Here is a 16040-nt window from a genome sequence, read left to right on the forward strand (position 1 = left end):
GTCCACTAAAACCAGGAGATTTCAACATACCTCAGTTAATGGAATTTTTTTTTTTTTTTAATTTTTTTTTTTTCAACGTTTATTTATTTTTGGGACAGAGAGAGACAGACAGAGCATGAACGGGGGAGGGACAGAGAGAGAGGGAGACACAGAATCGGAAACATGCTCCAGGCTCTGAGCCATCAGCCCAGAGCCCGACGCGGGGCTCGAACTCACGGACTGTGAGATCGCGACCTGGCTGAAGTCGGACGCTCAACCGACTGCGCCACCCAGGCGCCCCAGTTAATGGAATATTTTAACAGCTCAATTAATCAATTTAATGTAGTAAAAGACATACAGCTTGGTACCCAACAATTAGAGAGTACATGTCATTTTCATGAAACATTGATAAAAATTGATTTTGACTTGGCTATAAGTTTCAATACATGTCAAAGACTCAGGTACATATATACATTTTCTGACAAGAATTCAATTAAGTTGGGGCGCCTGGGTGGCTCAGTCAGTTAAGCGTCCGACTTCGGCTCAGGTCATGATCTGGCGGTCCGTGAGTTCGAGCCCCGCGTGGGGCTCTGTGCTGACAGCTCAGAGCCTGGAGCCTGTTTAGGATTCTGTGTCTCCCTCTCTCTGACCCTCCCCCAGTTAATGCTCTGTCTCTGTCTCAAAAATAAATAAATGTTAAAAAAAAGAATTCAATTAAGTTAAAGACTCCCATATATATCCTCATAAATTTGTGTATTTAAATACACACCTCTAAATAACTCATGAAAAATGAGTTGAGACACCATAATTCTAACTTAAAAATGTTTATATTTAAACAAAAATGTAAATACTAAATATCAAACATGGTGAAAGCAGCATAAGTGGAACTAAGAAATTTTAAATTCTTATATTAGAAAAGAAGAAATACAGGGCACTTGGGTGGCTCAGTCAGTTAAGTGCCCAATTCTTGGGTTTGGGTCAGGTCATGATCTCAGTGTTCATGTCATCAAGCCCTGTATGGGGCTCCGTGCAGCTCCATGGGGATGCTAATGGTACAGAGCATACTTGGGATTCTCTCTCTCTCCCTCTCTCTGCCCCTCTCTCACTCGCTCTCTCTCTCAAAATAAATAAATAAACTGAAAAGAAAAGAAAAGAAGAAATGCTGAAGACTAATTAGCTAAGTGCAAATTTTAAAAATTTCATAATAAATGATAGGAAAAAAACAGAAAAGTAGGAAAAAGGAAATGGCAAAGAACAGAAATTAATGAAGTAGAACAGAAACTAATATACAAAATCAGGAGCAGAATATTTTATATACTTAAAAGTGAATGTAATTACCACTAAGAACAGTATAGAAGAAAGGGAGACTGTACCAACAAACTATATTAACAATGAGAAGGAATATAACTACAGTTACATAAAAAGATAATAAGAAAAAAATATGAACAACTTTGTGCCAACAGATATTTAAATTGAGAGAGATGAATAAATTCTGGATAATTATAACCTACCAAAACTTCAAAAAGATATAGAAAGCCCAAATAGTCATATGGCTATTAGAGAAATTGAATGAATAATGAAAAATCTTTCCACAAAGAATATATTGAGTCAAGATTATTTTAAAAGTAACAAATATAACTGTTAAGAAACAGACTATTCTAATCTTACACAAACCCGTCTAGACAATTGAAGAAATGGGAATTTTCCCCATCTAGTTCTGTAACACTAATAAGCTTCATAGCAAAACTAGACAGCATAAGAAATAAAAAATTAAAGGCCTATTTCATTCATGAACATAGATGCAAAAATCATAAACCAAATACTAGCAACCCAAATCTAGTGGGACAGCAAAAAAAAATTCATTATGACCAATTCATCCCATTAACATCCAGCATGTTTAACATAAGAAAGTGTGTTATTCACACTAATGGATTAAAGGAGAAAAACTACATAATGAACTCAATGGGTGAAGAAAACCATTTGATATAAACCCAATATTCAATCATAACTGAAATTCTCAGCGAAGTTGAAATACAAAAGAACATACTTAATAAATGGTATCTATCCAAAAATTAGAAAAAGCATCATTTTAAAAGGGAATCAGAGGTATTCTGTGGTAGATCTGATTACTGCTCTCAACTCTTCACTCCCTTTTCTGCTATGTTACACTGTACAGCAGGACAGTAGGTGGCCTTTACATCCTCATTCCATTTACATTAGTTTTAGACACATGACTTTATTCCATCAGTAAATGAGAGAATAAGTGATAATGTGCCAGTTCCCACAGTGAGACCTGAAGAGCCATCACCCATTTCCACTGTGGAAAGATATATCATGTAGCCTCTTAACAACTCCACTGAACCCTCATGAGGTAATGAGAGGGAAAAAGGCAAATAGATGCCCTTAGTATTAGTCTGAAAACTGTTTTGACCTCATAGGACCCTTGTGAAAAGATCTCGGGGACCCCAAGCATCCCTGGACAACACTTAGAGAAACAATGTTGTGGGATAGCATTTCCTACAAGCAATTATACATTCTTGCACAATCTCAATGGAACCAAATCAGAAAATTAACATTAATACATTACTAACATCTATTCCTCAGACTTGATTCAAGTTTTCTACTCTCTCCAATAATAACCTTCACGATAAAAAGAAACTAGCTCAGGATCCCATGTTGCATTTATAGTTGTAATGTCTCTAGTTTCCCTCCATCTGAACAGTTCCTCTAACTTTCCTTGGCATTCATTACCTTGATACTTTTGAAGATTAAAAAGCAGTTATTTTGTAGAATATCTCACAAATTAGCCTCATCTCATATTTCTGCATGAGTAGATTCAGGTTATGCATCTTTGGCAGAAAAATCCAGAAGTGATTCTGTGTTTTTCTCATTGTATCCTATCAGGTGGGGCAAGATTTTTATTTGCTCTATTACCAGTGATGTTCACCTTGATCATTTGATTAAGGTAGTGCCCCCAGAATTTTTCACCATAGAGTTAGTCTTTATGCTTTGTAATTAATAGGTATCTTGTGGAGATGCGATTTGAAATTATTTAAATTTCCCATTCCTAATCAAACTTTTGAATCATTCATGTATTTATATATTGTTATGAGCTCATGTGTTTCTATTTTTATTATAATAGATTATAATTTATTAACTGTCATTATGTATTTTGTTCCCAAAACTGTCCTCAGTTTAACCAGTTGGCCCATTTGAGCTGGCTTCTGTATCCTCCTAACATGCCTCATCACTCTGAGTACTTCTTTGCTTTCTGGCACAAGGTGTTCCAGGCTCATCTTGCACCTTCCGTGCACTGGCACTGATATCAGTCATTTCTCAATGGATCCTTGTTTATTTGAGTGGAATATATATTTAGAAGCAAAAATCTTGGCTTTACTTACTGCTACTGGGATTTCAATTTCCCAGGCCCTCTTAGTAGACAGAGGTAGCTAATATAAGGTAATATATATGTGTTAATACATATATGCACAAATACATATTTACATGTCTTCTGTCTTGAAAATATTGATATCTCCAATTTCAATCCAATATCACAAGGTTCACTCTAGTTTTCTTCCTCTTCATATTTAAAATTCTCTCTTAAACAGTGAGAAATCTGGCTCCCACTATCCTTAATGTAGTTGCTTATTTGATTAGACCTTCTGTATGTAACCAATCTCCCAGATCTACCTCCTCCCCACTCAGGTATCCTTTTTACCTTGACTGATATATTTTTTTTAAGTTTATTTATTTATTTTGAGAGCATGAGTGGTGGAGCAGCAGAGAGAGAGGGAGAGAGAGAATACCAAGCAGGCTCTGTGCTGTCAACATGGAGCCTGATGTAGGGCTCGAACCCACAAAGCCGTGAGATCATGACCTGAGGTGAAACCATGAGTTGGAAGCTTAACTGACTGAGCGACCCAGGCGCTCCTCACCTTGACTGAGACTTCAGTCTCCATGCCAGTTTATCTCTCTTTATAAACATCCTGCCTGCACTCCTGGGACTGCACCTTATGGCAGGCCATTGCCACACATGGACATCCTCCTTTGCCTGATTGGGCTTTGACATCCCGTGGTAGGCCACCTCATGGAGGAACACTTTTCTCTTCTGGACATGGACACATTCCTTGCGCTGTTTGGGTTTTGCTCTCCTTGCTAGGCTACCTCTCTGCAGGGATATTCTCCTTGCTTTGCTCAGTTTCTGACTCCTTCAGCTAGGCCATTCCCCTTCCATAGATTACTCCTTACCCTCACCTGAGCCCTGACACTCCATACCAGACTACTCCCTGTGTGGACATTCACCAAACACTGTGTGGGCCCCAACATGCCATGCTGTGTTTCCCCCAAACATAGTTACCACCATTACCCTGCTTGGGCGCTGATTTTCAACTCTGAGTCACTGCAAACCTCCACTCTCCACTGAAGGCATGGATGCCTTCTCACTCTTTCTCATCTAATGACTTTAGGAATGAATTGCCCCTGGAGTGAATGGGAAAGGAGAAAGGAAATGAGCAGCCATTTCATATCTGAGCTCCTTTGTTTATTGTATAGGTTGTTCCTTCAGAATTTGTATCATTTTCTTAATTTCTTTTAAATACTTTTTAATTTTAGCTTACTGTTTTCAAATTCTCTGGGGCTACATTTATTTGTTTTCATTAGCTCTTAAACATTCATTTTCATTTCTTTTTCTTACATGTCTTTAAATGAGGTTTTATTAAAATCCTTTTTTTTGTTTGTTTGTTTCCTCATGTTTAATGAGAGGAGATGTCCTGGATTATTCAAGCACAAAAGGTTCTTGTATGAGAGTAGGCATGAGCCATACCATATGAAAGTAGCTTTACCCACTTCACTGTTCAAGGACTTTCTCCTTTGTGGTTACTGTGAAGTATTAAGAAACAGGGGTGCTTCTCTTGATTCAGAATACTTGCTGCCATTACCTCAGTGTTCTCCAGAGCTCCATGCACTTTGCTTTCCAAAGTAGTACTCTCACAGTTGAACATTATATTTTGCTACTATTATGTCCAAGGCCTCCCTCCTCTAGACCTCTGCCTCCCATACCACTCCTACCTCCCCTTCTATAAAGTGTTTTTCCCCCTAAGGTCTCTGGTATTTGCACCCTGTTCAATTTGGATTCTGCTCCTGAAAGTTTTTCTCCAGAGTCTCTAGACCTACTAAGAGCACATCTTTATTGAATATTTCTGAGACTCTCAAGGGTATAAACTACTTCTTGTTGTCTTTTTGCAGGATATTTTCAAGTTCTGCTGGTTGTCCTCAGATTCTATCACTTACCACCCTTCTTAGTGCTGGGCCCTCTCTTTTTGGTAATCAGAGTCTAATGGCAATTTCATGGTTTGCAAGGTCCATCCAATTTCATTTTCTTTTCACCACTACAGCTTCACAGCTTCACAGATCAAGTTCCGGATCTTGCTACTATCACCTGATTTGGCTTTGCCATCCATTTTCCAGGGTCACAGGGATTCCTTGATACCTGCTTTATTAATGATATCACCCATAGTTGATTTTTTGTTTGTCGCTGTCCTGTGCTCATTTTATCCTTTCATTATCATATGTTTTTATTTAAATACCATTTAGTTAACATACAGTATATTAGTGTCAGGTGTACATTATAGTGATTCAACCCTTCCATACAACACCCAGTACTCATCACAAGTGTACTCATTAATCCCCATCACCTATTTAACCCATCCCCCACCCACTTCCCTTCTGGTAACCATCAGTTTGTTCTCTATAGTTAAGAGTCTGCTTCTGGCTTGCCTCTTTCTCTTTTTTCCACCTTTGCTCATTTGTTTAGTTTCTTAAATTCCACATGAGTGAAATCATATGGTATCTGTCTTTTCTCTGACTTACTCTTCTTAGCATAATGCTGTCTAGCTCCATCCATGTCATTGCAAATGGAAAGAGTTTATACTTTTTTATGACTAACATTTCATTATATCTATATAGATACATATCTATATATAGATTATAGGTATAGATACACACACACACACACACACCCCACATCTTTTTTTATCCATTCATCAGTCAATGGACACTTGGGCTGTTTCCATAATTTGCCTATTATAGATAATCTTCTATAAACATAGGAGTACATGTATGCCTTTGAATTAGTATTTTTGTATTATTTGGGTAAATACCTAGTAGTGCAATTTCTGGATCATAGAATAGTTCTATTTTTCACTTTTTGAGGAAGCTTCATACTATCTTCCACAGTGCCTGTACCCGTTTGCATTTCTATCAACAGTGTGAGAAGTTTCCTTTTTCTCCACATCCTTGCCAAGATCTGTTTTTTCTTGTGTTGTTGATTTTAGCCATTCTGACAGGTGTGAAGTGATATCTCATTGAAGTTTTGATTTGTATTTCCTGATGATCAGTGATCTTGAGGATGTTTTCATGAGTCTGTTGGCCATCTATATGTCTTCTTTGGAAAAATGTCTATTCATATCTTTGGCCCATTTTTAAAATTCCTTTTTTTTTGGTGTTTAATTTTATAAGTTCTTCATATGTTCTGGATAATAACCCTTTATCAAGTATGTCATTTGCAAATATTTTCTCCCATTCCATAGGTTGCCTTTTAGTTTTGTTGATTGTTTCTTTTGCTGTGCAGAAGCTTTCTGTTTTGATGTAGTCCTCATTGTTTATTTTTGCTTTTATTTCCTTTGCTTCAGGAGACACATCTAGAAAGAAGTTACTATGGCCATTGTCAAAGGGGTTACTGCCTGTGTTCTTTAGGATTTTTATGGTTTCAGGTCTCACATTTACATCTTTGATCCATTTTGAGTTTATTTTTGTGTTTTGTGTAAGAAAATGGTCCAGTTTCATTCTTTTGCATGTTGCTGTCCAGTTTCCCCAACACCATTTGTTGAAGAGACTGTCTTTTGTCCATTGGATAATCTTTCTTGCTTTGTTGAAAATTAATTGACCATGTGGTTGTGGGTTCATTTCTGGATTTTCTATTCTGTTCTCTTGATTTATGTGCCTGTTTTTGTGCCAGTACCATACTGTTTTTGTCACTACAGTTTGGTAATATAACTTGAAGTCTGGAATTGTGATACCTCCACCTTTGCTTTTCTTGTTCATGAATGACATATGAGACCAGATGGACTTAATAGATATATTTAGAACATTCCACCCTAAAACAGCAGAATACACATTCCTTTCAAATGAACAGGGAACAGTCTTCAGAATAGATTACATATATGATCACAAAACAGGCCTCAATAAATACAAAAAGATTTAAATCATACCATGCACCTTTTGTGACCACAATGCTATGAAACTAGAAGTCCACCACAAGAAAAATATTGGAAAGACCACAAATACATGGAAATTAAACAATATCCTACTAAACAATGAATGGGTCAACCAGGAAATCAAAGAAGAAATAAAAACAAATACATGGAAACAAATGAAAATTAAAACACAATGGCCCAAATCCTGTGGGATGCAGCAAAAACAGTTTTGAGAGGGGAGTATATAGCAATACAGGCCTACCTCAAGAAGCAAGTAAAATCTCAAATAAACAACCTACCCTTATATCTAAAAGAGAACAACAAACGAAGCCTAAAGCCAGCAGAAGGAAGGAAATAATAAATATTACAACAGAAATAACTGGTATGGAAACTAAACAAATAATAGATCGATGAAACCAGGAGCTGGTTCTTTGAACAAATTAATTAAATTGATAAACCTCCAGTCAAATTTATCAAAAAGAAAAGAGAAAAGACCCAAATAAATAAGTCACAAATGAGAGAGGAAAAATAACAACCAACATCACAGATTTTCTATTAATATTAGCGCTCAAATCCCTGGAAATGGAGAAATTTTTTATATTCTAAAGAGGAATAAAATGACCCAATAGACAAAAGTTATGATTTATAATATAAGAAAAAAATCACTCATTTTCCATTATTTGTTTTTATCTTAACATGAAATTTGGGATTTTATTGCTATTCAGGTATTAATATGGGTGATAAAGATCAGGGGCAAAAATGGGTAATAACAAATTGAACTACTTACTATTTGATACTTTTTCTGACATTTCTTTGAAATGCTAATGATGCTTTGAGTAACTATCAGATTGAAATTCACACATATTTAGTTCTGTACCTTGGCATGAAATATACACTTATCAACAGAGAAGTGTGAAATTAAATAGGACAAGTTATGAAAACAGTTTAATCTATATACTCTGCCTCAATTACATCTAAATAAATAGTAAGAAAATGCAAAAATCCTCTCCAAAGTATATTTTAAAAATACACAAGCATAAACAAAGAAGTAAATCCCATATATTGACCATGTCAAAATAACAATCTTTACTGAGTGTTTAATATAATCACTACTACTACATTTATTTGTAAAAATGAAATCCTTTAGATTAAAAATTGTTGAAATAACATAAACATGCATTTAATGTGTTCTATGCCATTGGCATACTTCTACTATTTTAATAAGTCTTCACACTTCTAGGTGTACACAATTACTATCTTTGCAGATATGAAAATATAAACACTGCATTGTCAGAATGTATTTTGAACAGTGTATTAATTCTTCTTTGAAAACTGGGTTACAGGCTGAATCATTTATCTATCATTGAATATCAAACCACTCCAAAACTTAATGGCTTAAACTAACAGCCATTTATTTAGCTCATGATTCTAGTGGGTATTTTCTTCTGGTCTGGGTCAGCCTCAGCTAATCTTGGCTGTGTCAATAGGCATACTGGCCTAAGATTGGTTAGTCATGGATGACCTCACTCAAATGTCTGGAAGTAGGCTTACTGATGTCTAAAATGACAGAAATGGCTGGTGTATTAACCATGCCTTTTTATTTTGGGTGTGTTTTATTTTGTTTTGGTTTTGTTTTTGATTCTTTGACATCTTGGGACCTTTCTAACCCTGGAGGAACTGCCCTTCCCAAGTTTAGCTAAATCTTAGAGATAGTCAACATGGCCTTCATATGCAAACCAAACAATCCCCAGCCATATCCCCACCCCCCACTATCTTTATTATGCTCTCATGCTCTGGGGCACTTTTCACACCAGGACCAGACGACTAGGGACAGTTCCTATGCTCTAGAAGCTGCTGAAATGATTCAAACTAGCCACTCCTAAACCTGTACCCTGTTTCTCCCACTCCTTCATATAGAAATCACAATAAAGGCTCTTGCTCACCTTTTCCCCAGCTCATTCTGCCTCCTAACCAGCCCTGGTGTTTCCCCTGTCCTCCTCCTCTTGGGATCTATAACAATTTATCTTTATTGCCATCAACAATGGCAATTGTCTCCTGATCTGTTAGCCTCATCAAACTTGGAAAATAATAAAACCTACAATTTCAAATAGCTGAGTAATGTATTTCATCATCCATCAGACAAGTCTGGGCTTATTCACATGGCAGCAAGTTTGCAAGAGCAGCAAGAGAACAAGCCCTAATGCACAAGTGCTTTTCAAGTCTCTGCTTATATTATATGTACAATTGCTCCATTGGCCAAAGCAAGGTATGTGTCCCTACGCAGAGTCAGGTGGGAGGAAAGGATACAGTGTAGGGTGTGGTTTTGGGAGCCTTTGCAGATTTGGGCCATGCCATCAGTCTACCAAATACGCATTTCATGAGGTTTTATGTCAACTTCTCATTCTCTTTGATTTGAGTAATCCTTAGAGTTTGGCCACTGAAATAAGCAAGTTGCCTTTTGACAACTCTTAGCAAAGATGTTACCAACTATCATGATGCTAAGAACTATTATTCAAAATACAAAGCTTATATGCTAATAACTAAATTTTCTTTTACTTAGGAAAGTCACTGCTTATCACTAGAGGACTTGGACAGTATAAAGCATTTTGGGGTTGTGATTATCGTCATTTTTGTGAAACCAGAGAGGGATGATAACCTAATAATAATATTCACAGAAAACTTTAAATAATATTATGCCCCTAAAACTCTTATTTATCATGAATATGGTCAAAAACCTCTTGACTGAGATTTAAAGAACCTTTTTTCCCACAATAGGCTGATTATTTTCAATTTTCTTTTCATAATCACACCCTTTAGCCTTCTTCAGCAAGTTTCAAATTAAATTCTAAACTTCCTTATTTCTGAATTCCTCCTTCCTTTCACATTGTTTACCCATTACTGTCATCCAAACCAACCTGTTATGTTGTAAAGGACTATGGATCCAAGTAGCGTAGGAAGAAAAAGAAAATACATTGGAACAGAATGCCAAGTTTTATTTCCTCTTGGTATTATCTTGCTTCATGGTGGTGAAAAAAACCTTTTTTAGTCCACTTATCCAAATTCCAGGAACAGTCATAAACAGAAGAAAACAAGTCCCCTCCCACAAAGGGTTTACTTACTTGTCTTTGAAATGTAGATTGTTCTTTTATCTGAATGGTAATTTATTTTCCAGGCCATTGGATATGGGAATCTGCTAGATCTTAGTTTGAATCACAGCTTAACTGTTTACTAGCTAGAAACTTCAGGAACTTAAGTTGCCTAAGTGTTCATTTTTACTTCCAAAAAATGGATATAATAGGCCATAAACTCTAGCCTTTAGAGAGAGTTCAGAGGTGCCTTAACTCACTCTCCATTCACTGTTCTACCTCAGGAAGGGTCTCAGTTGTGAGGGAAGGACAGGAGTTATCAAGGGTATAGTGTTGTTACACTGGAAAGGGATGCAGTTTTTGTGGGAAGACAGAGTGAGTATTATAGCATTGGGTGGGCACAGAGTATTCCTCCTTTAGACTGTTATCTCTTGGACCTCTCTTCCTAGCACTCCTCTCTTCCATCTCAAGATATTGTTGTGATAGGTTGGAGCAGGGGGACATGGTCTGTTTGGAAAAGCCCAGCAGGAAAGAGGGTTAGGTCCAGGGATATTCAAGGCCAGGAGCAAACCTGCCTCATCAGATCGTAGGGATAGAACAGTATAGGGATTGGGGCCAAGCTACCATAAAGTTGATTTGTATGAGGCATCCTCTGGGCAATATCTATTGAGACTTAATTATGGTTGCCAATTTGTTTAAATATATAAATGCAATATTCTGGTTATATCTCTATCAGATACTCATGATTATTATTAATCATTTCACAGAATTGTTATACAGATCAAATGAGATCTTGTAAATATAATCCCTAAGTCAGTGCCTAGTAAATAGCACATACCTGTTAAATGTTACTTATTAATTTATGAAAACTTTGGTGTTTGGGGTTTATAATACTAACCAACTTCTTTAAAGTGTAAGTCAGCAAGTCAGCTTTGGATTTGTTGTTATTATCTAGCACATTGGCTATTTTTGACTCTTTCACAAGATTGGGTTATGGGCTTATCAGGTAATTTAACTTTTGGTTGTGGTACATATTTAGCTATATGAATTAAAATGACCAATCAAAAAGGCATATTGACTTCCTTTGCTAAGTTATTTGGCCAGGGTTTTACACACTATATCTTTAAAAGACAAATTAGGTCATAAAAAAGCATGGTATATTTTAAGTCCCAGAGAACATTTATGTTTTATCTTTAAAAAATTACAAAGCAATAAATTCTTCTTTTTTCTTTTCTGCATTACATTTTCAAAGATCTGAAGAAATTAAAAAATAACTGATGCTATTTCAGAGAAGAAAGAAAAAGATGGCTTTGTGTTAATAACTCAACATCAGTTTATCTTAAAAACGTCTGGCTTTTTAGTGATATTATGGATTACGTTGTTTGCTTATGTTAAGCCTGAACAAATCCTTTTTGTCTAAATTGTAATTTATAGAATTATTCTTAATATTATACTTAAAGTGATACTATTAGTTTTATTTACTTTAAATAACTTCTAATTATGTTTCTTTTCAAGATTTTGTTTCTGAATTTATTTTCTGGAAGAAGGGCAAAGGGATATCATTATGTATGATCTTGATTTACCTGCCTGATGTCCTCCTACTGCACAATGATTCGTTTATTGTGAGGCTTTAGACACGGGAATTTTTTCAAATTTAGAAAACCCAGTTTTAGTATTCAATATAAAATATATGCTCTGGGGACAAGGAAGAACAGTATGCAATTACTCAATTAATACTCAATTCATATCTTTGAAATATATCCAAAGGTATGTCAGGAATATCTGGTTCACACACACACACACACACGCACACACGAATTCGCTTTATACATGGTACTATGGGGTCGTGGGTGTTTCATAGGGTGAAGATATCATTGTGTAGCAGCAAATTAAATGTCTGGATATTGCACAAATTTAAAAGGCACTGCTATTGTATCAGGGTTTTTGGAGTCTTTATAAACAGCCATCCTGAAGCCCTTCTCTTTTGCAGATGACCCTTCTCAACAGGAGGATAGTGATCCTCCAAAAGAATATGATCCTGGGCAATTTGCAGGCCTTCTCCATGGATCCTCTCCAGCCTGTGAGTCCCCTGAAAATCCATTTCATCTCTATGGGAAAAGAGATGAACGTGAAGAAGGACGAGATGAAGTCAGTTCAGCAAACAGTCCTTTGCCTTTCAAGAAGTCTCCAATAGCAAATAACTCAGAACCTTTGGTAAAGAAAATTAAACCCAAAGTGGTCAGTAGAACAATTTTTCACAAAAAAAGCAACCAACTTGAAAACCATACTATTGTTGGCGCCAGAACAACTAGAAGTGGATCCCGGAATGGAGACCAGTGGATTGTGAACACGGGAGGATTTGTGGAAAGAGCCTGTACCCTGGGGAGAATAAGATCATTGCCAAAAGCCCTGATTGACATGCATTTATCAAAAAATGTCTCTAAATCGGATTCTGATCTCATTGCATACCCTTCAAATGAGAAAACACCAAGAGTTAACTGGAGTGAATCTTCACCTGCTGAACATACTTCTAAAGGGAATTCTGAAAGAACACCATCCTTCACTTCTGAATGGGAAGAAGTAAGACTTGTTCTTGTTGTTCTTTATATAAAGCTTTGGAATCAAAGGAGGTTTGGGGGAAGGGTTTTAAGTTTTAAGTCTTTCAGAGGCAAAAAAAAAAAAAAAAAAAAAAAGGAAGAAAAAAAAATAGCAGATGCATAGAGTTCCAAGTAGAAGGGCAAGGTTCTAGGGGTTATACATGATAATTTTGCAGCTAGTGTAAAAACAAACACAATTCCACACATGTGGAGAAATCTATTGTTTCCATAGAAATTGATATCAAGCAGAAGTAATAACTAGTTATGAGGTGCAAGAGAATGTTCACAGTATGTCCTACCAAGCACTGCAGCTGACAAACTGAGAAGTCTTTGTATTTCTGATGTTCTGTATCATTTTGCTACTTACTAAACTCTTTGTTAGCTCATCTCCCTTCTTTAAAGTATCTTATATTTTCAGAAGAGCTCCTTATAATCTTAACCTTAATGGTAAACGGAATAGTTCTGGCTCTTCCCCAAGTTCCATACAACAAACCCAAATTACTTAATATTTCCTTTTTACAGCTACCAGAGAGATTAAGGAAAAAGATGTTGAGATCAAGTATCACTAATTTAAACTCTACTTAGGGGAGCCTGGGTGGCTCAGTCGGTTAAGCGTCCGACTTCGGCTCAGGTCATGATCTCACAGTTGGTGATTTCGAGCCCCACATCAGGCTCTGTGCTGACAGCTTAGAGCCTGGAGCCTGCTTCAGATTCTGTCTCCCTCTCTCTGACCCTCCCCCGTTCATGCTTTGTCTCTCTCTGTCTCAAAAATAAATACAAACATTTAAAAAAAAATTCAAACTGTACTTAAAGACAAAGTCTTCCATTTTATAGAATTACTCAGAAAGTAAGTGCCCTTGAAAGGTTATGAAATATCATCCTTTGTCCCTAAGGAGGACTACATCATAAAATAATGAAGTTCCTTGCCTTTTCTTGAATTTCTTCAGAGAATGGACCACATTCCCACTTAGCCTTTCACTCTAATGTTTCACATTTTTTTCTCTCAAAAGACTGTGCCAGTTAGATTGGGTTTTGAAGCACAATAGGTCACTCTAGTATTCTGAAACCTGAAACCTAGAGATGTCTGATATTGACATTCTGAATTGAGCTATTTGGGAAAATCACTTAAATTTCTCTGCATCTGTTTCAGGGTGAACAAAATAGGGCACTTAAGTAATGCTTATTGCCCTTTCTGAAACCTGCTGTCTTACACAAGTTGCTAGGATGATGAGGAGTGGGATTAAACCATAAATGACTAAAACTTAGTCATATCTGCCTATAAATACTGTCCTACTTGACTGATAGTTTATTCAAGTCTCCCCATTTCTTATATTTATTAATTCTGTGAATAACATCTGAAATCATTTCTGCAATGAAGCAGAATTAATTAACATTGAACTTATCTCTTAGAATTAAGGTGTTTCTACAATTGGATTCTTGTGATTGCATGCCATGCCACAAATTAAGCTTGTGGCTGGTCAAGCCATTTGGTTCCAATGGTCATACCCACAGATGAAACCCACCCTTTCACCAGTCAAAAGACATGCATGCTCTCAGATGGAAAAGGAAGAATGCCTGGCAGAATGAACATCTTCACATGAACTTATCCCTTAGCCCCATCACTTTCTGAGTTTAAAGAATACACAGTTCCTAACTTATGGACCCATGAAGGTCCAAAGTTCATTTTAGGAAATATAAAGAAAAGGCAGTCTGATTTTGAAAGTTTAAGAAAGGGAAGCATAATTTATATTTTTAAAAGCAATTCAAAAATCGTCTGCTTCCTTTTAAACCTTTCTCAGCCAGACTCTTAATTGTGGTATTGCAAAGGTAATAATATCAAGAAAGTATGCTTCTGGAGTTTGGAAATTGTTTTAAAATGTGATGATAAAAGTGAATTGATAATTTATTTATATGGCTTTTGTTTCTCACAGATTGACAAAATAATGAATTCCATAGATGTTGGAATTAACAGTGAACTTGAGGAAATGAATGGTGAGACCACAAGTAAGGAAACCTTTATCTTCTACATTGTAATTAATAAATGTGCTCAAGAACTAGCTAGAAAATTTAGGAATCTTTAGATAATTCCATGTTTTATTATAATGATAGCATATACAGATTATTTCCTTACACTCACATCAAACAGCCATGACCTCTAAATATGAGTTGTAAGTGTGATGATTTAGCAACTTGAGAGATTTTTTTCCCCAGGTGCTATGGCAGTTAACATTGATGGAGTTTCAACTTTGTGTAGAGCTAAGTATGGAGCACTTCAAAGTGTTAAAGAGTATGATGACTTAATACACTACGATTTCCCATTCAGTGAAATGTCCCATTCATTCTGGCCAAAGTGATTAACAACTTACCCCCAAGTTACAAGCGCCAGTATGGCAAGAACTAGGTGTTACTTATCTTCATGTATCCCAGAATACCTAGCAGAATGTTTCACAGTTTTGCAATCGCTGTTTAACATATTGCCCTTGCGAAGTATTATTTTCTTCTTTATAAATAAAGCTCAGAGTAGAATTCCATTTGAAACTTTCTTTGAAGACTTTTTCCTTCATACTGATGGATGATGTCAAATACGAGACAGCTAAACCTAAAAATAACAGTCAAATTCATGCTAAAGAATCTACTATTTTGGATAGAGTCAAAAGAACTGGCTTCATTTCTATCCAGCCATTAAGTAGTGGTATAACTGTAGATTATTATACAGGTCTATAAAATTTGGAGTTAAAACAAGTGATTGCTAAGTTCTAGAAGAACTCGTTTAAGTTAGTAGTGATAGTTGATGGTTTTGTAGAGATAATAGGATTAAGATCTGTAAGAGAGAAGTCCAGATATAGCATAGGATAAACAGCTATGGGATTTTGTAGCCCTTTGGTCACCAGGGCCTTTTAAACAGTACCCCTAGTGACTCTTAAGCACAAGAAAGTTGGAAAATGGCTCTCTTATGATGCACTGGGCCTGAGTGGATAAATAGCAACATTGAAATTTGGGGTTGCAGCCACTGAAGGGAATATTCAGGCCTAGATGAACACCTTACTCGTTTCTTCTATGCTGGGACAGGTAAGAAATTATTCCAATATGGCTGGACCCCATGTTAATTAAGTGATAATTGTTTA

At 36.3% G+C, this 16040-nt stretch overlaps 1 protein-coding gene across 14 annotated transcripts in view; it reads left to right on the top strand.

Annotated features, from left to right (window-relative positions):
- ANKS1B (ankyrin repeat and sterile alpha motif domain containing 1B) overlaps positions 1–16040 on the top strand; it is a 1084349-nt gene that overhangs the window by 613406 nt on the left and 454903 nt on the right. For all 14 annotated transcript variants that reach the window (XM_058741681.1, XM_058741678.1, XM_058741679.1 and 11 more), the window contains exons 13-14: positions 12309–12898; positions 14847–14919. In XM_058741681.1, coding sequence (XP_058597664.1) covers positions 12309–12898; positions 14847–14919 — 663 coding nt within the window. The remainder of the gene's footprint in view (positions 1–12308; positions 12899–14846; positions 14920–16040) is intronic.

This window comes from Neofelis nebulosa, chromosome 8, assembly GCF_028018385.1.
Source record: "Neofelis nebulosa isolate mNeoNeb1 chromosome 8, mNeoNeb1.pri, whole genome shotgun sequence".
Taxonomy (NCBI): Eukaryota; Metazoa; Chordata; class Mammalia; order Carnivora; family Felidae; genus Neofelis; species Neofelis nebulosa.